This window comes from Talpa occidentalis, unplaced genomic scaffold (genome assembly GCF_014898055.3).
Source record: "Talpa occidentalis isolate TD23 unplaced genomic scaffold, MPIMG_talOcc4v2.1 talOcc4.2, whole genome shotgun sequence".
NCBI classification, from domain to species: Eukaryota; Metazoa; Chordata; class Mammalia; order Eulipotyphla; family Talpidae; genus Talpa; species Talpa occidentalis.
The window spans coordinates 116778330-116800305 of record NW_023602073.1 but is presented as its reverse complement, the minus strand read 5'-3'; the positions used below and the strand labels follow the sequence as shown (position 1 = coordinate 116800305).

Below are 21976 nucleotides of genomic sequence, written 5' to 3'. Positions count from 1 at the left end.
TTAATTCAAGCTCTGTGATTTTTAACATTACATTAAATAATAAACACCCAAATGAGAACTATTTTTAAAAATCTTCAGAGAAATGTGGTGATTTAAAGCCAATCATTTTTTTTTTTTTTAAAGATTTATTTATTTATTTATACAAGCACTGGGTACAGTGAGAAGCGCGGGAGGGTGAGAGAATTCACCAGAGCCAGAGCGGGGAGCAGAGCAGGCAGAAGGACCAAAGCACACTGCTGAGGGGAGCAGCGGGCGGCAGGAGAGGTCTGCGCGCCATGTGGGACCCTCCGCCAATGGCCGGGGAGCAGCCGGGGGTCAAACCGGCGCTGCAGAGGCCGTGGGCAGCTTCGCAACCCAGCGCTCAACCGCTGCGCCACCGGGGAGTCCCAAAGCCAATCATTTTTTCAGTTACCCATTGAAATCTGAAAACCTCAACAGCTCTAATGGCAACATCAATAGAAGCATAGAAAAAATACTAGATGTAGAGAACATTTTGATTAAAATATTTGCTATAAACTACTGAGGGAGGAGCGCATATTGGCTTCCCCTCAGAAAATTTTGTTTATTTATTTAACTGACTCCTGCCTGAGAAACTGCACAGATAATTATACAGTGAAGAATACAGGGGAGGAAATGTGTTAGTCCTGGTGTGAACAGCTCCTGTGTAAAGTTCCAGGGGCTGTGGCTATTCTGCTCAACAAGATCAGGATATTTTCTCTCTGATCTTTTGACTGTTAAGTGTCTCTAGTGGACATTTAACATTCTTTTTTGATAGCCAGTCAATGATACCCCTTCTAGTGTTGAGCAATTCTTCCACCTAATTTTCTGGGTAGGAGTTAAGTTCCATTTGCTGCCCTTGGATTTCTTGCAGCGAGAAGGCAGGTATGTGCCCTACCCCCCACCACTTAGACACACCAACTCCAGGCTTCTATTAGAGAGCTAGGGGTGCAAAGAAATGGGCCACAGTGAGGCTTCCCTATGATGGTGGCAGCGGTGGTTGGTCTGGCTCCTGACATCCAGTGTTAAGGGCCAGGAGAGCCAGCAGAATGAGTTTGAAGCCTGGTGCCCATAGTAGCCAAGATAACCAGACTAGACCAGCTCAGCTATCATCTGCCTTTAGCAGCTGATCCTGATTTCTGTAGTTTCCAAGTGCGGTCCTCAAGTGCTCCCCAGAATTCTGAGTTACCCCCAAATCCCTTAAATAAATGCTTTTCTTTTTTCCTTTCTTTTTCTTTTTTTAAAGATTTATTTATTTATGCATGAAAGAGCTGGGGTACAGGCCAGAGATGCGGAGGGGGGGTGGTGAGAGGATTCCCCAGAGACAGAGTGGGGAACAGAACAGGCAGACTGACTGAAACACACTGCTGAGGGGAGCAGCGGGCGAGACAGGAGATGTCTGCAGCGCCATGTGGGTTGCTCCCTGGCTGGCCAGGGATCGAACTCATGCTGCAGAGGCTGCGGACTGCTTCACAATGCGGTGCTTAACCCCTTGCACCACCAGGGAGGACCCAAAATGCTTTTCTTTTAAATCAGCCGGAATCAGTTGCTGTTGCTTGCAACCAGGGCTTTTGCAACCAGGTGCCTTTGTTCTTTATTTTGAATACACAAGGGAATCAGACATGTAGAGAAGAACTGGATTTTTGGGACAATGCCTTTGCATTTCAGTTTGGAAAATAGAGACCTGTATGGACTATTTGAAGGGGTGGCCCATAAAATATCATGTTTGAACTAAGAAATAAGTATAGATTAGCAATATTTTTATATTTCATGATAAATAACATTGGTAGAAATATATAACACAAAATAAAAAAAGACTGGCTAAAATTTCATAGATAAAATTTATTATTGATAAAATATTAATGACTAGTAATGAATACTGTATAATTGTGAAAAAGTTAGAATTTGCAATGTATAGAAAAAAATTGGCAATCGCTAAAAATAGCACTCATTAAAATTATTTTTTCCCAAGTATTAACAGAGGAATAAAATCTTCCTGTTAAATTTTTAATCTGCAAAATCTGACTTGAAAATATTAGATGTGGGAGAAATAAAGGTTCCCCTAGGCAGAAGCTATAATTGGTAAAAACAAGACAATAGAAAAGTTAATCTAACCTTCATTTTAATTTAAGGAAAAGAAATAATTTATAAGTAAAGTATTTAAGTTGAAAATGAAAAGCATTATTTATGATTTAACATTACCAATTGAACAAATATTTATATGTAAAATTAATGCTGATTTATTTCTGGTGAAAATACTTTATTCAAAATGATCTGTTCCCAGGCCCAGATATGCTGCTTATCCCTATGTTGGCCTATTGGGACCACCTCTCCTATTCTTCTCGTATCTAAACCCTACTCATCCTTTATTTTTTATTATTTTTTAAAGATTTATTTATTTATGCATACAATAACTGGGGTACAGGCTAGAGGTGTAGGGGGTGAGAAGATTCACCAAAGACAGAAAGGGAAGCAGAACAGGCAGCTCTGAAATACACTGCTGAGGGGAGCAGCAGGTGAGGCAGGAGAGGTCTGCTGTGCCATGTGGGTTGCTCCCTGGCTGGGGATCAAACTCATGCTGCAGAGGTTTTGAATAGCTTCACAGTGCTGTGCTTAATCCCTTGCGCCACCAAGGAGACCCCACACTCATCCTTTAGGATCAGCTCATATTCCAACTTTTGGAAAGGCTTGTTCCCAATTATCTTTTCTCCCTTTTCCGAATTACTTTTTGCCCTTATTGTCTTTATAGCACTTCAGTGATAACCAGATGTATTCTCATCCTATTTCTTTCTTTTTTTTTTCTTGTGGGACCCTCGCCGGTGGCCGGGGATAGAACTGGCGCTGCAGAGGCTGCGGGCAGCCTCGCAGCCCAGTGCTCAACCGCTGTGCCACCACGGGAGGCCCCCCCATCCTATTTCTATGTATCTATCTACTCAAAATGAAAACTTTCTGAAGATAGGATGATGTCCTATAAACTTTTGTGTCCTGTAACACTTTTAATCCTAAACAAAGCAGGTATTTATGTTTAATGGATTAATCAGTTGCTTTTCTCATCATCCTTTCCTATACATTTCACAAGTTCTCATTTGTAGCTCATAAAAGAGATGACAAAAAGTAGGTTTAATGTTATTCATGACTCAAGAGGATTCTTGTGATGCTGAATTATCTCCCCACACCTAGATAGAGTAGAAGTTGGGTGACTGTTATGAGGTTCATATTTAAGTTAGATGAGGTGAAATTCTAGAAGTGAATGTTTGCTAAAGGAGGCAAAAATTTATTTCATTACTATGTTTCTTCCCGGCCTCACACCAGCTCTTATCCTCAGATGGGTTTTATGGGTGTGGGATAAATGTTAAGGTGCCCTTCACTTCTTTTTGACCTCTCCTTGGTCAAAGGAAGCCAGTTTAACTTTCCCTCCTCTCTCCTTTATAGGTAGTAGGCCTGCATTCCCATCTGTTCTTTCTTCCCCCTCTTTATCCTTCTCAGGTATTTCCTCTGACAAAGCATGCATGCTACACCTCTTGGTAATTGTTTCTTTTCTTCAAGGCCTGAAACTGTACATTTATTAGTATATTATTAGGAATGACTTAAGAGAACAGGTAGCAAGATCGCGTTTAGCGTCTGGCTCATTTACCATGCAAATAGCTAGAGAAGAGGACCTCATGACAACTGATATGTGGGCACAGTCCTGGACCATGGTTTTTATCATTTCTCCATTTAAGTCACCAAGGCTCCTGCAGAAACGATTGGATCCTGTAGCATGTTTGTGGAGTGCCATGACCTACATAGCCCCATTTGCTCTTCTTATGCTGGATGTAGTATCTTTTCTGGAATATATTAAAAAAGGTCTCAAGTGCATGTGTCTTTTTAAAAAAGATTTATTTATTTATGTACACAAGAACTGGGGTACAGGCCAGAGGTGTGGGGGATGAGAGGACTCGCTAGAGACAGAGTGGGGAACAGAACAGGCAGATTGACTGAAATACGCTGCTGAGGGGAGCAGCGGGTGAGTCAGGAGAGGTCTGCTGTGCCATGTGGGTAGCTCCCTGGCCAGTGGGGATTGAACTCATGCTGCAGTGTCTGTGGATAGCTTCATAGGTTGCGTCTTAACCCCTTGGGCCACCAGAGAGGCCCAAGTGCATGTGTCTTGACATGTGCTTGTCAGAAGATCTTAACTGATATATCACCCTATTGATGAGATGAGTAAAATAACTATTGAGAACTGATCTTCAGGTTTAACCATATGGAGCTAGCTGCTGACCTTGACAAGTGTGTGTGTAGGAAAAGCTAAATTAGAACAAAAGAAAATGCAACAGTAAGTGGGGACAGTAAGGAGATGATTCATTTAAAGCATTTTGGTGTTCAAAGGGAGCAGAAACAGACCTCCCCTGGTGGCTCAGGTGGTTGAGCATCTTGCTGTGAAGCTGTCCGCAGCCTCTGCAGTGCCCAGTTTGATCCCGGCCGGCGAGGGTCCCACATGGCACAGCAGATCTCTCCTGTCTCGCCCGCTGCTCCCCTCAACAGTGTATTTCGTCAGTCTGCCTGTTCTGCTCCCCACTCTGTCTCTGGTGAATCCTTTCACCCTCGGACACATCTGGCCTGTACCCCAGTTCTTGTATAAATAAAATAAATCTTTAAAAAAAATGAAGGGAGCAGAAGCATGGTAGTAACTGGAAGGAGATAGGGTTAAGGGAGGTTTTTTTTTTTAAAAAAAACAAAGAATATTACAGCTTGTTTTATATTTATGGGAATGACTCACTGGACAGGGAAGTGAATATGCAGGAAGAAAAGAGGGTAACTGTTGAAGTGATGTCCTAGGACAGAAGGTAGAGACTGAGGATACAAGTGCAGGAAAAGGATATTTGATACCATTTGGCACCTGCTAGAAGTAACAGACTCCTTACTCCTTTTATTTATGTATTTATTTATTATTATTTTTCAAAGATTTATTTATTTATGCACACAAGAACTAGGATGCAGAGGTGCAGGAGAGGTGAGAAGATTCACCACAGACAGAGTGGGGAGCAGAACAGGCAGATCCATTGAAATACACTGCTGAGGAGGGCAGCAGGCGAGACAGGAGAGATATGCTGTGCCGTGTAGGTCAGCTCCCTGGCTGACTGGGTATCGAAATCATGCTACAGTGGCTGGCGATAGTTTGATAGTGCTGTCTTTAACCCCTGCGCCACCAGGGAGGCCCTCTTACTCCTTTTGTTGTTGTTGTCATCCACATTTTATATTTTATTAAGTGAGAAAACATATCTAGGCATAACTTCCATTTTATGGAATGATCAGAGTGTTGAGTAAAGTGACAACTGATTGAAGAAGGAATCTAAAATGCAAAGATATGTTAAATAGGCTCTTATAATAGGTTTAGTATTGTACTAAATATGCCATTAAATAATTCTTTACTGCAACAGGGACATCTCATTAAGCACCCAGGCAGCTTTTGTTTAAACATATACTCCAAGCCTCAGACCAACCTTCATTTTTAAAATTGGTTTGCACATCATAAAATTAAAAATTTTAATGCAATAATTAATTTTGTTCACAATAGCTAATGGCATCTGTTCAGTATACTTAATACCTATTTAAGGATAAAGAAAATATAGGTTAAGAGTGAATGGGATGATCTTTACGGTTAATGCAACCTCTCAAATCCTGAACTCATGTCGCAAGAGGTTATTAAGTGCCAATAAGAGGCATTGATATCAGGTGGGCTAAGAGCATTCACTGTGACTGGTGTGGAGATAAACCTTTATGAAGAGGCAGAATTTAAGTTAGACTTTGAAGAATAGATAGCATTCGGATAAGAGGGAAGTCAGGCTGAAGACTAGTGGTGAGTACACAGGGAGGTAGGAATTTACAGGGAATTGTATGGAACATGAGAAAAACATTGCAGATTGCTCTAACATAGAGAAACAGTCAACTGTTATAGAAAAACTATGTTTGGGCATGCTGGTAATTTCTAGGTTGTGGCCCATTAGCTGAATTTGTCTGATGGCGAGCTTAGAATCCTGTTGAAAACTGAGATGAGTTAGCACTAACTTCATTCTGGCCATTGATACCAACATAGAGGACACAAAATCACAAGACCACAAGACCTCGATCGGGAAACAAAAAGACAAAGTGCACATTGTTAACTATAATGTCACTTTTAGCACTTTTCTCTTTATAGTAAGGAGAATAAAAGGTGTGTAATTGAGTTCAAATTTGAAATTCTCCAGATAAAGGAAGTGACAAGAATTAAATATTCTCACTAAAATTATAGTAAGAATGTAGTCATAAGTTTTATGATCCTAAAAAAATATGAACTGTATGATTTTGTCTTGCAAAAATCTTGGTTTTGGTCTAGTTGCTGTTCTGTGATATGGAAACTTGGTGGAATCTAGATTTTCTGCCTCATTCTCCTAAGACCCTCAATATTAACCTGCAACCTGGATATATTCTATGGCTGTGAAGCAATATTTATTTCTCTTTTTAGTTTCAGTATATTTTATATCTCAAGCAAAAAAAAAAAAAAAAAAGGAAAATGGCAGTATCCCAATGATGAATTTCTTTAAAAATTTGGTATTATTATAATATCATTCCTTATACATGAAATTAACAGACATATCAAGTTTCAATGCAAGATGATGGTGAATATACGTAGTTTAGAACTATTAAGTGTAATATTGTGAATACTTTCCTCTTGCCCAGTTGCAACAGAATACAACTTCATTGTGGTTTTTCCCTCAGGGTAGAAGTCTGACATTCTCTTGATCCTCTTTTTACTCCTTTAGAAAAAGTACTAGTAAAGAATGTGTTTTTAGAAAAAGTCTTTGAACAAAGAAGAACAAATATCATAAGCTCTGTTCTCTGTGTTTCCTACCAAAATCTGTCTGTCAATGCCCTTCTGTCAGGTGATGAGAGTGGAGGGCAAAGTACCCGAGACAAAAGGGGATAGCACACTACACAAAGCAAGGCCACCTGACACCAACAGTGCAGAAGCTTTGACAGTGCATCCAGGGACAGCAGGAGATTCCTTAAAAAAGCAGGTACAATGAATGAAAAGAGTTGTATGATACTAGAAAAAAAAAATCCAATTGTTTCCTGAAATAGATTGCACATTGAGTAAAACAGCAGGGAGAAAAAAGAAAGAGGATCATGCCTGGTAAAATTAAAGAGCAAAAACAACCAAAAATTTTTTTGAGTTTTGTTTTCCATCCCTTTTCTCAATAATACCATTATTGGCACAAGACTGATAATACAGTTGGCTAAAATAAAGATGAGGTCATTAATGAGAGTAAGCAGGCAAAGAACTGAACTTGTGACTCCCTCCATTGTGATTGTTTTGATCAAGTGTGTGTTTAGAATTTAGAGGAATTGAAAGGTACTTGAAGAGACAAAAAGATAAATGAAACCAAAAAAACCTAAGTTTCCTTTATAAAACTGCTTGAGTGGTCTGATTAAAGACCATTTACTTTTCCTGAGTGAAAACTATTCTAAAGCAGCTTCCAACTTAGAAGGTAATTGGAACATTTTACTTGTTGTAAATAGAGACTAAAGTATGCACCTCAAAAATAAACCGATAAAAATTTCTAATCATTTGAGTCATGCACATATTGATGAGGAGTCAAAAATTTTAATTCTTTGGTTTTGTTTTCCAAAGCTTAGTTTACTATTAGCCTAGATTTCTTATATGTAATGGTAAAATATATTCATTTGCGCAGTTCTAATAGAAGATGGAAATAATGACAAAGGCCAATAGTTTGAACAAAATCAGTCATTTTAAAACACTGGGAGATATGAAGAACTAGAGCTAACGAGAGAGTCTAAAAACAGAAGAATAGGAAATATACTCTTATTTCTTCTTACAATAAATGAGTTCCAGGAAGGCAGAGGAAATCTGGCCTTCTTATTTTTGTTCTAGAGGAGCTTAGTTCATAAGATTTCATTGGAAGATTCACAGAAATACTGTAATTTGAGATAGGTATATTGTGGGGAACTTTAGATAATTTTTTCCTTCAGCTAAACTTGTCTTTTAAAGTGAAAAATCCCAAATGAAGAGTAATGTTTAATAATCACCCTTATAAATTCAGTATGCATTTCTCTGAACATTAAGCATTACTTTTTCAGTAAAGTATTTTCCTCTTGTGCCTGAAAGAGAATGTGCCTGGCTTCTTAAAGCGAGCTTGGATTAGCAGAATCACCTCTGCCTGCTGCCCAGTGGTCACTCTACCCGGACATGTGGTTGTGACTGGAGGTCAAGGCTGGAAACAACTGGAGCTGTTCCTAAGGGCTGCCTTGCCTTTTTAGGTTATGAGGGTCTCTCTGTGTTTAGGACGGCATGATTGACAGCTCCACTACAGCTCCAATTAGCATCCTATAATTTATTAGCTTCTGCTTTCACATTATGCGTTAACTTCACAAATATTTCAACCACGGAAACTGCAGCTATCAAGTATCTCTTTCCTGACCCAGCCCTCTGGGGCTGCAGTGAAATACAAGCAAAGAGCAGTGCAGTTGGTCTGTCAAGTGAGAATAATCATTTGTGTCTAGGCCTGTCTGAGCGTATGGTGTCTCGGATTTCTCTTTAGGCTGCATCAGTGTGTGAGTGTGTGTGTGTGTGTGTGTGTGTGTGTGATAGAGAGAGAGACACACACACAGAAACAGACAGACAGGTGCATTGTGGATAGCTTCTACTGTGTGGTTATCATATTTGTATTATAACAGCTTCATTTATTCATGGGAGATGAGAGCTGGTGTTTGAGAAATGTAAAGTGAATGTTTGCTTTCCCCTCTTGCTTGTGTAAATGTCAAAAACAGTTATGGACAACCAACAACTGTAATAATGATACTGCTTTTAGGACATTTATTCCTTTACTCCAGATTTTGGGAATACATAATAATAAACAATGAATAATAATATATCCTAAAAACCTTGCAAGAAGAATGCTATAAGACAAAGACTTTGAAAAGTGCAATCAAATGTGAATTATTTGTATGCAAACTGTAAACAGACCATTAAAACATTTTATAAAGGAATTTTGTTTTTTGGTTTTATTTATTTTTCATCTTTTCAAATATCTTTCAATTTTTCTCCTATAATTTGACACCTAATGAAATGTATTAAAAATACAATTTATGGAAATGGCATTTATATGGAAAGTAGTTTGTAAAACTTTATCTTATCCAATCCCAAGTAATCAATCACTAAGTGCTTTAAAAAAAAGAGCTTCTGGGGCCTCCCTGGTGGCACAAGGGATTAAGACGCAACCTATGAAGCTACCTGCAGCCACACAGCACAAGTTCTATCCCCCGCCAGGGAGAAACCCACATGGCGCAGCAGACCTCACCTGACTCGCCCACTTCTCCCCTCAGCAGTGCATATCAGTCAGTCTGCCTGTTCTGATCCACACTGTGTCTTTGGTGAATTCTCTCACCCCCCCAGCACCTCTGGCCTGTACTCCAGTTCTTGTATGCATAAGTAAATAAATCTTTTTTTTTAAAAAAAAAAGAGCTTCTGGTTTACTTTGACAGAAAATGTACGGGTGCATGCACAAAGATGCAAGGTTTGTGATTCTAATCAAACTGGAGGTTATTACATTAGGACTTGTTTTCCCTTGATGCAAAGTGACACTGAAAATGCAGTACTTATGCAGAAAGGGGGGCAAGACATACACCATGTCTTCCCTTCCTCCCATCCAGGCCCCAATCAATCTTAAGTCATTGCTAGAATTTGCCAGGCATTGAAATAGAACTTCAAAGGGGAAGAGACAGGATGGCAACTCCTCCTAAACTGAAGGAGCAGAACAGATAGAGTTCCCAGTAGTTGGGTGACTGAGTTCTCAGCCAGAGGGCAATCGGCAAAAGGATTACTTGGTGGCGGAGAGCTGTCTCTCCCCTTTTCATCACCTTTCCTCAGCCTCGGCCAACTGCAAATGGAAAACTGTGATGAGGACACTGTACTGCCAACGGGGATGGTGAGAGGGGAATCACATCTTTGTCTCAGACCCTCAGCTGGTATAACATATGTAAAGACGTCAAGTTCTCTTCTTCTCACACCATCCCTCATTTCCCTGAATGTTCTTTTTTTTTCAATGACTCTATTCTGCAAGGTTGCACTGATATTTTCAAGAAAGGCATAGCAATTTGTATCTTGCCAGACTTGGTGCGCCTAGAGAATGTCAGTTAGGGCTATTTAGTCACCAGACTTCTCTTTGATGCTCTTCTTACACACAACCAAATCATAATTTGAGACCGTGTTGCATTTCTACTTTAGGAATGGTACCCTGGAAGGAGCTGGTCTCCTCACTTGAGGCTGGCCCCGCAGTCTGGACTGTCTGTTCAGGACTGCCTCAAAGCCAGTTCCCATGAATGAATCTCCTCACCAGCAATCTGAGATTCAGGTCTGAGGCAAGTCAAGAGAGAGGTTTCAGTAATCAGCATCTCCAACTTGGGGAAAGGCTCCTGCTCTCAGCAGAGATCTTGTGAGTGCTTTTGGCAGGGTGTGCACATGTAAAAGGCTGCCAGAAAAGACGGCTAGCCGAGAATGTGCTGCTGTGCTTTCTTCATCTGCACACTCTGTGGCAAATTCTGCAGCATGCACTGGAAACTTAATGCATTTTGTTTATGCTTGCATATACCACTGATTCGTGTAGTGGAACATGGATTTAAAAATCCACAGAGTGGGGCATCCCTGGTGGCACAAGGGGTTGAGACACAGCACTGTGAAGCTATCTGCAGCCACTGCAACACGAGTTCGATCCCCAGTCTGGGAGATGACCCACATGGTGCAGCAGACCTCTCCTGTCTCACTCGCTGCTCCCCTGAGTGGTGTATTTCAGTGGATTGGCCTGTTCTGCTTCCCACTCTGTCTCTGGTGAATCTTCTCACCCTCACACCTCTGGCCTGTACCCCAGTTCTTGTATGCATAAATAAATAAATCTTTTTTTAAAAATCACAGAGAATTCCAAAGTTAATTTTAGTTATTGCTTCATTGTCCAAACCTCAGGCTAACTCTTACGTGACCTGGTGGGATTGGGTATGAAGAGCTTCAGACCAGTGAAGCCTGTTGAATACTGACATGAATCATAAGGGAGGGAGTTATTCCCTCTGGGAGAAACATGGAAACCTACATCTCACCAAATGGTCTCCAGGTAATGCTATTTGATAAAGGAATTTGGGCAACATCCTATGATACCAGGGATTCTTTAAGTTCTATACTGTCAGTCTTTGCTGTCCTGCTTCTTCCCTTCCTTGTTCATGCACAGGGAGGAAGAAAGAAGCAAAGACATAGCAATATATATTTGGAGCAGTGCCGCAGTGGTTAACTGCAGTCTCTGCACCTGGGTGGCCTGAGTTTGCATCCTGGCTCTGCCACTCACAAGTCATGTGTCTGGGCAAATGGTTTCTCCTTGGTGAGCCTCCGTTTTCTTTCATGTAAGAGGAAATGCCAATAATAAATAAAACATGGAATTGTTGTGAGGCTTAAGTAAATAACCCCTGGAGCAATGCCTGGTACATGACAAACAATAACATCAGTTGCTATTGTCATCACACATGGTACAATGCCATCACAAGACCCCTTCCTTCTGGGCAAAAAGCGGTAAAAAATTCTTGAAATGCTCATGAGCTACTTCACAGTTACCAAAATGATAGGAAGAGGGAATGGGTAAATCTAAGCCATGCTCTGAGTAAGGTCCCTGACTCCCCAACTCCTGAGACTCTTATCTGAATGATATGTCTCTCATGTTATAATAAGGGTCAACATTAAACTAATATTTTTATGTTTCAACAATTGACAAGGGAATTTTGATAATAACACACAATATCTCTCTCGGGCACTTGAGTAAAAGACACATGTATCTATGGTGTCAAGAGAAAATGATTGATTGCTTATCTTTTTTTTGTCTACTGATGATTTTGGTTTCATTGTTGAGCTTATTAAAATGTAAAATAACCTGGGGCCTCCCTTGTGGCACAAGGGGTTAAGCACTGCAATATGAAGCAATCCGCAGACACTGCAGCATGAGTTCGATCCCTGGACGGCCAGGGAGCTACCCACATGGTGCAGCAGACTTCTCCTGGCTCACCAGTTGCTCCCCTCAGCAGTGTGTTTCAGTCAGTCTGCCTGTTCTGTTCCCCACTCTGTCTCTGGTGAATCCTCTCACCCCTCTGCATATCTGGCCTGTATCCCAGCTCTTGTATGCATAAATAAATAAATCTTAAAAAAAACACAAGAAATGAACAGTTAAAATATAACACTAAATCTTAAAAAAATATAAAATAACCAATATTTTTAAAAATGCATTTTAATTTACAATTCTACTGTCCTAAGAGTTGAGAATTTAAGAAGTAACAACTGTTCTTTTCTAGAGAATAATAAATGTGTATGTCACTGAATGGTGTACAGTAGTGCTTTCTGCACCTTCTCTGATTCTCCAGGTCACCTAACTGCTCATCTCCAGGGTTGATGTGAGGTGGAAAGGGGTTAACAGGTTTCACAGCACAGCAAGCACTTTGGAAAAACATAAGCTATAAATATATATGCATATATATAATAAGTAATATTATTTACTGACATCAGGCCATACAACTAGAAATCATTTTATTCTACTGAAGGTAAACTAAGACATTTATTTTCTTTTTATGAAACAACACAGTGACCTTGTAGTAAATAGACATCTTTAATGTTCGTTCCTTCTTCCTCATCTCCTTCAGTTTTGCCCACACACAGACCCCTTGCTCTGTCCCAAGATTAAAGTGACCAATCATGACCATAGAGACTGAGAAAAATATTTGAGGTATTGGAGTCTTCATGGGCATTTCTTCCCCTTGTGGTGATTCCTAGTTTGTCCTGCAGGCAGTTTGGGGTCTTCTGTTGCTTTTTTTTTTTAAATCCAGAGGACAGAGGGAGGGACAGGATTTGTGGGAGAGAAGACTGAGAAGGGTTTCTTCTTTCATCACAAAATGTTCCTTGTAAAAAATATGATATATGTACACACATATATAAAATATATCCAGTGTAATTGCAATTGTTGTGCCAAACATGGGGAAGTACCACCTTGGTCAATGTATTTCTGGAGTTTTAAACAGTTGTCCTACAACAGCTGCATTTCAGTACGACTTGGGCAGGTGGCTCCAGATAAGCCACTTGCCACTCACATTCAGGCTGAGACTTCCATGTTCACAGGCCAGAGGAAAAAAAAGTGTGTCTTTGTGTCTGGAGTGGGTGCTGGAGCCAGTGAGTGGGCAGAAAGGGTGCTGGAAGAAGAAGGAATTAACTTCTTTTTACTTCTCTGCAACAGTTTTTGATGCAAATACAAATACATTTTAAATCTGAGGATATTGACATCAGTAGTGTTAAGACCACACTACTTAATGAAATAATTCACATCAGCATAAAAAATATTCACACCAAAAAGTCTTTTTTTCTTTCCCTCTTTCCAAGAAAACTTCTATCACGGAAGTGCTCTCTCCATAGATATTTCCAGTGATTTGGCCAAAAGTCATTAAACATAATTCAGGGTCTTTGGATCTGCTCTTCGCACAGAAAGAATAACTTTCAGATACTATTTCTGTAGAAGTATGTTTGAGTTTTTTCAACACATGGAGAAGTTTGAAGTCTCTGCCATCCCCCACGGTTCTCATCCATGCAGTGAGAGGCAGAGAAGCTGAGGCTGGGTGGCTGGTCAGAAGAGAAAGGGAGGAGGACCCTGGGGCAGCAGATCAGCTCAGGAGGGACGCACCACAGAGGGAATAACGACGAGCTGCAAACCAAGATCAGAAGCTGTTACAAACCCACTTGATGTCAGCTCAGAGTGTCACCAATTGCGCTAGGCAGAGACCTACTGGGAAGAAGCTGGGCTGGCTAAAACCAGTACAGATCCTTGCTTTTGTCCTGAGGCTGTAAACCTGAAAACCGAAAGAAAAGAGAAAGAAAGAGGGAGAGGAAAAGAGAGGAGAGGAGAGAGAGAGAGGAGAGAGAGAGAGAGAGAGAGAGAGAGAGAGAGAGAGAAAGGATAGGGAGGAGAGGCACAGGATATTTAAGGAAAGAAAGAGACAAACACCATTGTTTTATTGTGGAAGTCACAGAATTCATCTAAAGGGTATGAATGCAAGTAACAGCAAAGTCAACAGAAATGTCAGATCTTCACTGGAGGGAAGGGGGAGTGGGCAAAACTACAAACCAATGATTGCATTTATTCATTTCCCCCCAAAAGCAAGCACAAAAATAAACCCTTCTTTGGATACACCTTTAAAAAAAATCAACTTTTTAAGTCAGAGACTTAATATTATCATTAAAGTCCTACTTTTGCTAAATTCTATGTTTTCAGGAGACCTATTTTATTTGGCAATTAAGTTGATATCAGAGACATGTTTTTCTTTCCTTATGATTGTGGCTAGGTGACAAGATCTCTTCAAGCTGTAGAGGATTTTAAGCTACACCCTTAGCAGGTACTCTAGATCAGCGCTGTCCAACAGAAACTCAGTGGAAGCCACAGGCACAATTCTGAATTTTCTAGCAGCCACATTGAAAAAAATAAATAAAAAGAAACAGATGAGAATTAATCTTAGGAGTATATTTTATTTATCCCAATATATGCAATGTGTTGAAAATATTTCCACATGCAGTCAACATAAAAATATTAGTGAGTTGAATTTTACATTTTTTTTGGTACCAAGTTTTGAAACACAGTGTGCATTATACACTCAGCGCATCGCAATTCGGCCGAGCCACATTTCAAGTGCTCAACACACACGTGGCTGGTGGCTATAGAAATAACAGCGCAGAGCTAGAACCTTTCCAACGACTTTTCTTTGGGGGGGAAAAAAATCCTCCGTAATATTTGCCAACCAGATTAGGGTAGGGTCCTAGTTCTCATTCCACCCACACCAATAATAAAGGGTTTTTTGCCTGATGAAACACAACCTCTCCAAATAGTCCTTCTGACTACAGGGCCACAAGGGTATCGGAGGAGAACTAGGGGCGTCCAGGGCTCAACCCAGGGTCGGGAATGGGGTAGGAGGGGCCGAAGGAGGCCAATCTCCCTTTCCAGCTTACCTGAATCCACGCTGAGGCCCAGACCCTGGGCCACATCCCCGGCGGGGCTAGCGAAGGGCCCCCCAGGTGCAGCCCAAGCAGTGCCAGTCGGCTCACCCTTGGCGGAGAGCTCGCAGGGGGGGCTGCCGGACGCAGGCGCCGGAGCAGGAGCGAGGCGTGCAGGGCGCCCCGAGGTGGCGGGCATCAGCAGCGGCCCATAGCGCGGGTCGAAGTGGGGCGCGTAGACTTCGTGCACCGCGGCTGCTCGTGGATAGGGGGCAGCCTGAGCGCCCAGGGTGCCGCCCAGCGCGTAGGGATGGTGCGGATGCGCGTGGTGCGGGTGCGCATGGTGCCAGGGCTCAGCCGCACCCTGGTGCAGGTGACTGTGCAGCGCGGCAGGAGAGTAGGGGTCGGCGGCGGCGAAGGGCAGCTCTGAGTGCGCGGCGGCCAGCGGACTGCCCAGCGGCGGGGGCACCGGCGCCTGGTACGCGCTGTTCCAGAAGGAGGCGGGGAAGCTACGCTGGCTCATCGGGAAGGAGCCGTCTGCAGGCCCGCGGGGCGCAGGTGTGGAGAGAGAGAGAGAGGAGCGTGTCAGTCTGCGAGGCACGAGCTCTGACCCTGCAAGGCAGGAAAGCTGAACGCGCCCGCAGGCGGAGGCTGGATAACCGCGGCAGGGGGCTGGTAGGGAGGAGCCTTTCTAAGGGGGCTGCAGCCTGTGAGGGCGAGGTCCGGGCATTGCACTATGAAGAACCCTTTAGTGGGGAGGTCCTCTTTCTGGTATTTGCAGATGCTTTTCCAGTGCAGAAACACGGAAAGTGGCTGCAAGAGGAAGAATGGACACACCCACAAGTGCACGTTTGGGGGCGCAGAGAGCTTACCCTGACTCCGGGCAGAGCTGCCTAAGTGAACTCCTGGCAGACAGGCCTCTCTCCCTTTCCCAGCCCGCAGCCTCTCAAGCTAAAGATACCACTTCCCACTCTTGGTCGGTCGCCTAGCAATCTCACTAGCCCCTCTCGCGTTTCAGCCTCCCTTGCTCCAGAAAATGTGCCCCTCCAAGACCTCTCATAGACTGGAAGTCCATTGACATATTTCGAAGTCTTGCTATTATTAGCCTCCTTTCTAGAAACCTTCTTTCAAATATTTTTTTTCCAAGAACTAAAGCAATAGAGTAAATTAGATACGTTAAAAGGACAGCTGTATTATCTGCAGAGGGACACAAGTTAAACGTTTTAAGTGGAACAAAATGTTGCCAATACTACAATATTAAATACTGTACGATACGATACTATTATTATCATTATCTTTGTCAGCATCAATCTTCTGGCTGATTCCTAGTGCCTGAAATTCTAGATCAAATTTGTTGCCTTTAGAGGAGAGGGTGGGAAACACAGGCTTTTAACTCAAGGAACTTTTTTATTGAGCACCTCCTCTGGGGAAGTCATCTACATCACATAGTAGAGAATTTAAAATGCTTTGAAAACACATTCTAAATAGTGAATAACCTTTCATGTTAAAATATTTAGGCACCTGGAGAATAAAAAAGCATCTGTATTTGAAATGAGTGTTCTTAGATCTTGACTAGGCAAGGCTTGTACAAACTGTCAGACTGAACGGTAAAAGGGAGGATGAAGGTATCATTCCCCTCAAAATACAATATCTGTTTTCCTTTTTACAACAAAGTCTTCATTTTTTCAGCTTGGTAAACATCAGAAACTAAGTTAGAGGGAAAGTTTATGGAATAATCATCCCCACCCTTGTCTTGGTAAAAAGGGAGGGGTTGTTTCACAACAGAAGGGAGAGTGATTTCACTTGTTCAAGAAATCAGTGTCCCAGGCTAGATAAAGCAGTGCTTTGAGGGAAGAGTAGAATAACAAAGTGGAAAATGTGTTTGGGGAAAACCCTTAGAGATATTTTGATTGTACTCAAGTTTTCATTTCTCTGTTACTTTACTTGTTTATTGACAGATATTATCTGTTTCAAGATTTCCAAGTAATAAAAAACTGGCAAAGTTCACAGGGAGGTTTAGGAAGACATTCTTCAGTAGGTTTTCTTGGTATGAGGTCTAGGATGCTTTCTTCTGGGGAAAATTTTCAAGAGTTGGTTAAAGGGCTTCTAAGTTGTAGTCGATGTTCCTTCTCCTCCCTGCCTTGGGAGAGTGTTGAAAGCTTCACATCTTCCACGGTATGTTTACATACATTTTTCTGTTTCTGTTAAAGTCACCCCCAGGGATAATTAAGAAGGCAAGTATTATCCTAATTTTAGATACCAGTAAATAGAATGACCTCAAAGAGGTTAAGAAACTTGCCCAAGGTCATATTGCTAGGAAGCAGTGGAACCAACAAGCAAATCCAAACTTTCCAAATCCCAGCACAGTGCTTCTGAAGGTCACTGCTCTACTCTGTCCTACCTCTTCAAGGAGAAATTTTATGTCTATGGCTGTTCCCTGATGCACAGTGTTTTTTAGCTGCATCTCCTTAGGCCCCTGCAGGTGAACCCCAGGCTGAGAGGATTCTCCATCTGCCCTTTCAGCGGAGATCATACTCACCCCGCCAGGACCCAGAGCTCCTCGGTGCTTTGCTGCTTGTACAGCTTGGGGAATAGCTGCTAGGTTGGCTCAGGGCTCTGCTGAAGTGCTCGTCTACCACAGAGCTGATGTCCCCTTGGAAATAGGTGAAGAGGACACAGCGGGAGTTGATGTACTCAGCCTCTGGTGGGCACTCTTTCTCTGGACTGCCTTCCTCTTCTTTTATACTGGCTGGAGTTTGGCTAGAAAAGGAGGAGCTGCCACTGCCGCTGCTATTGCTGGGGCTGGCATTGCATTCTTGGGCTTCCTGCATTTTGGAGTAATAGGCTAGTTTCTGCTCACAGAGAGAAAGAATAGAGAAATTAGTTTCAAAAGAGATGGCAAGTTAGGTTCAGACCACGCTCCCTCATCTGGACTTCTAAGGTACCCAGGGGGCAACTGTCTAAGTCTTGTGCTCTTGACTATAAATCCAGCAGTAGCATGGGTGGCACAGTCAACAAGGCTCCCAACCTGTAACCAAAAAAGGGTGGGCTTTTTGAGAGGCAGATAACCTTCTTGGTGCCTTGGTCTCCAGGGAATTGTTGCCAGGCTACAGAAAAAGCTCTCTAAAGATGTCAAGGTGAAGGTCCCAGAAGATGCTTAAACTGCCCGGTTTTGAGCTGAGTTTAACAGCAGAACTGGGCTCAGGACAGATATATTTTTAAAATTCAAGGGTAAAGGACACCCAAGTCCTGTTAAAACCTGACTCCTGGGCAGATGCACAAGATGCAGGATTAAGCATCCTCAAGATGGAATATGAAAATACCAAAATCCACTTCATGCAACCAGGAATGTAACAGGTGTGGAATAGTTCCCTTTAGGATAGAATCACATGGAGTAAAAGGAATAACATTGTGTATGGGTCATTTTAATTAAGGTAAGTTATTTGTTTGGTCTTATAAACCGCCCATTTAAAAGCCTACCTCAGTTTTTAAAGAGCTCTTGTGAGTAAATAAATAAATTTAAAAAAAAAAACAGTGAACTATAAGCATTTCTATTCTCCCCATTATTTATGCACACCGAGGAAATAAATAACAAAAAGAACAGAAGAGAAGGTTAGGATCTTGGCTGTAAGGATGAGTAAATCCTGACTGTTTGACAGCGATTTCTAAAAACTAAGTGCAGCTACTGAAAATAATTTTCTTAGAAATGAGCTATGGTCTCATTGCAATGCAGAGAAGAGATGGCCTAGAAAGGAGGCCAGTCATTTGAAAAAATGGGCAGATCTTCACACAAAAGATGAGTCCAGGGTCAGGGAGGTGAAAGAACCAAACAGAAAAACAACCCACTTCTTCCATTTGTAATAGTCCCAGCCTAGGAAGGGAACTCGTTTCAGACACTGAAGCCAAAAAGACTTGAATTATTTAGCAATAGCACCACTTATTCCACATTCCCTCTTGGCTTACAAATAGGAGTCTGGTGATACCTAAAATTAACATTGAGGCTAAAACTCCTGGTTGGAAAGATTTAAAAGAGGAAGGCGGGCGTAGAAAAAGCAAAACCTATCTACCCCATCCTTAATTCATCAGGAAATTTGCGAATAAACGTTCTAAATTTGCAAGCAAAATTGGTGAAAGCATGGACTCGTTCGTTCTGCTTGGGTTATATTTCAATTGCCCCAAAGCAGGAGCCCCGGCCCTCAATTTTGAACCTGCCTGGCACTCCTGCGACCCTCGACCGCCCTGGCGAGTGATTTTGTTCTTTCCCTGGACTCATCAGCTGAGAAATGGAAAGAAAACCTGTTCCAACAGATGCAACCCAGAGACAAGAGAAATTAGAATAATTAAACGAACTTGAAAAGTTTGTAAAACCAGAGTTAAGTGGCCTTACCCCCGTGGTTGGTTGGTTGAAGGCAAGGCAACTGGATTCGGTCAAGAAAGCCTGACAAAGGGGAACTACTGTCATCTACGAAGTTTGCCTCTGTCAGGTCAACCACAGTCCCGGGATATCACCAGAGCTTTGTGAATCAATTACAAAACCAACGCTCTGGGTGCGGTTCTCTTTTTAACGAATTCGCTAGTTCTGGAGCTAATTGTCCTGGTCATCAGAGAATTCAAACGGACAAAAAGTATGCCTTCAGGTGAGCTGGCGGGGATGAGAACGCAGGTCTTCGCAGCTCCCAGACAGAGCCAGGGCTTTGCTTTTGTTCTGTTGTCACTCTCACCTCTGGTTTTCCCTTCGTGAACTTGGGTCGCACCTCCGTGCACCAGCACTGGGCTCAGAAGAACCTGGAGTCCGACAGACTCTAAGAAAACAGCCCAGCCCGCGCGATCCTCGTCCGGCTGCCCTCCGGGAGCTCGGGGAACGCTTAACTGGGCTTAGCCGCCTTCCCGGGAGGGTAAACCCTCAAGCTAACGGGGTTTGCTCAACCTACCGGGTGCCCGCGCGCGCAATCCTCGCATCTCCGCGGCTCCTGCCGCAGGTCGCAAGCTGCGGACCCGCGCGGAGGCGCCGCGACCTCGGGGTACAAGCCCTGCACGAAGGAGACCCGGAGGAGACACGTACCTGGTGGTAGGGGGTGTAGGCGGCTGTGAAGTAAGGCTGCGGAGGACCATAGACTTGGTACATAACATCCAGGCAGCTCATGGCTCCCCGCGGCAGAAACGGTCAAGTGCTTTATCAACTCTCGGCCGGTGGAGCTCGGGGATGCTGCATGGGTAGTGCTTGGGCCCCAGCTCCAGAGTCATCGGCGCTCGGCTGCTCGGGAGCCTGCTCGCGAGCTCGCTCTCCCCCCACCCCCGAAATTCCGGTCCCGTCCGCGCTCGGGGACAGAAGCGCCGGGGCGCCAGCCCGTGGGCATTTAAACCTTACGCCAGCCTGGCGTGCTGACGCCACTCCCCGGTGCAGGACAGGGCGGCGGGGGGAGCCGGGGGAGGGGATCCGCGAAGGGCGGGGACCCGGGGGCCAATGGGGAGCGAGGGACCAGGACCCAAGGGGCCGTGGGTGAGAGTTCCCGCGGCTCCCCTCCGCGGAGTCGGTGTCCAGGGCGTGCGGCTTCAGCGCAGCCCGGGGCGCCCCTGGGAGCTTGCACACCTCCAGGAGTAAGGAGGGCGCGAGGGCTAGAGAGAATGAGGTGGGAGAAGAGGTAAATGGGAGGCTTTACAGATGGGTATAGAAATAAGTTGATGCAGGTGGGGAAAGGTTTTGTGGGAGAGCTCCGGACCCACACTGGAGCCTTGAGAGTTTGTGTGCGTCTAGGGGTGTCGAGGGGGGTCAGATTCTCTGCTCTTTTTCCCGGTGTTGTCCCTGGAGGAACGGCGCTATCTCTAGGATTCCCCTAGGAGGGACCCGGGTATTCTTAGGGTATCTAGAGGTCGGGGGACTCCTACCCGGGCGAAGGAGCTCCCTCTGCGGGAGAGCGGCAGGGAGCTGAAGCCGGCAAATGGGGCCCTGCCCCGCCGCCTTCGCGCGCCTCGGGCGGCCGCTGCATTTCGATTCCTCTCGGCTGGGTGGGTTCCTTTAGCGTTTCTAGGGTCCCGCCGCTCCCCTTTCTCTTAGAAGCCCTCCACCCAAACCCGCTGGGTCCGCTTTGGTCGCGCCCTAACTCTGCCTCCTCGCTGTTCGAGTTGCTTTCGAGGAGTCGAGGAGGTCTTACTCAGCCCCCGGCTGCCCGGGTCACCTCGACCCGCCGGCGATCTTTTAAGTTTCGGTTACTTTTTGGGGGCAAGGGCTGGTTGGTTGCCTGAGGGGGCATCCTAGGAACCAAGAGAGGTCACAAACAGCTTTTTTTTTTTATTTTTTTATTTTTTTTATTTATAGAGGCATGTTTTATTTATTTATTTATTCATTTGTTTGTCCGTCTTGTTTATACATGCACTGGGCACAGTCAGAAGCACGGGAGGGTGAGAGAATTCACCAGAGCCAGAGCGGGGAGCAGAGCAGGCAGAAGGACCAAAGTACACTGCTGAGGGGAGCAGCGGGCTGCAGGAGAGGTCTGCACGCCATGCGGGACCCTCCGCTGGTGGCCGGGGAGCAGCCGGGGATCGAACCGGCGCCGCAGAGGTCGCCGGCAGCTTCGCAACCCAGCGCCCAACCGCTGCGCCACCGGGGAGGCCCACAAACAGCTTTTGCTGCCTCTGCAACCAGTAATAATGAAGCTGCGATTTTCTGTTTCGTTTTAGAGTAGCGAGAGAGGATGCCCTTCCTCTGTAAAATGCATCCTTTCTTCCTCGCCCTGAGAGCTTTCCAGGCTCCACCTGCCTGCTGAGATCCTTCCACCCTCCCCCAAGCAAACCTAGCCCCTAGGGCGGCCGTGTGAGGTAGGAGTGCTCCATCCCACCCCTGAGGAATGAATCGAGGTCGGGCACTCCGAGTGGCTGGTCAGGGGGTTGAAGAGGTGTTAGGGAAGTAGTTTTGGGCCAGGTTGGGGGGCGGGGGGTGGGCAGAGA

At 44.1% G+C, this 21976-nt stretch overlaps 1 protein-coding gene across 2 annotated transcripts; it reads right to left on the bottom strand.

Moving 5' to 3' along the window:
* Positions 1 to 13555: 13555 nt before the first annotated feature.
* VGLL2 (vestigial like family member 2) lies at positions 13556 to 20254 on the bottom strand. Of its 2 annotated transcripts, XM_037520971.1 has the most exons (4): positions 20094 to 20190; positions 17571 to 17883; positions 15047 to 15568; positions 13556 to 13751 (listed from the first exon to the last, which is right to left on the bottom strand). In XM_037520971.1, the coding sequence occupies exons 1-4, from the start codon at positions 20172 to 20174 to the stop codon at positions 13711 to 13713; spliced, it is 957 nt and encodes a 318-aa protein (XP_037376868.1). In that variant the 5' UTR covers positions 20175 to 20190; the 3' UTR covers positions 13556 to 13710. The 2 variants fall into 2 exon arrangements, with proteins under 2 accessions (XP_037376868.1, XP_037376869.1); XM_037520972.1 differs by lacking the exon at positions 15047 to 15568 and having other exon boundaries at positions 13639 to 13751; positions 20094 to 20254.
* Positions 20255 to 21976: the final 1722 nt, after the last annotated feature.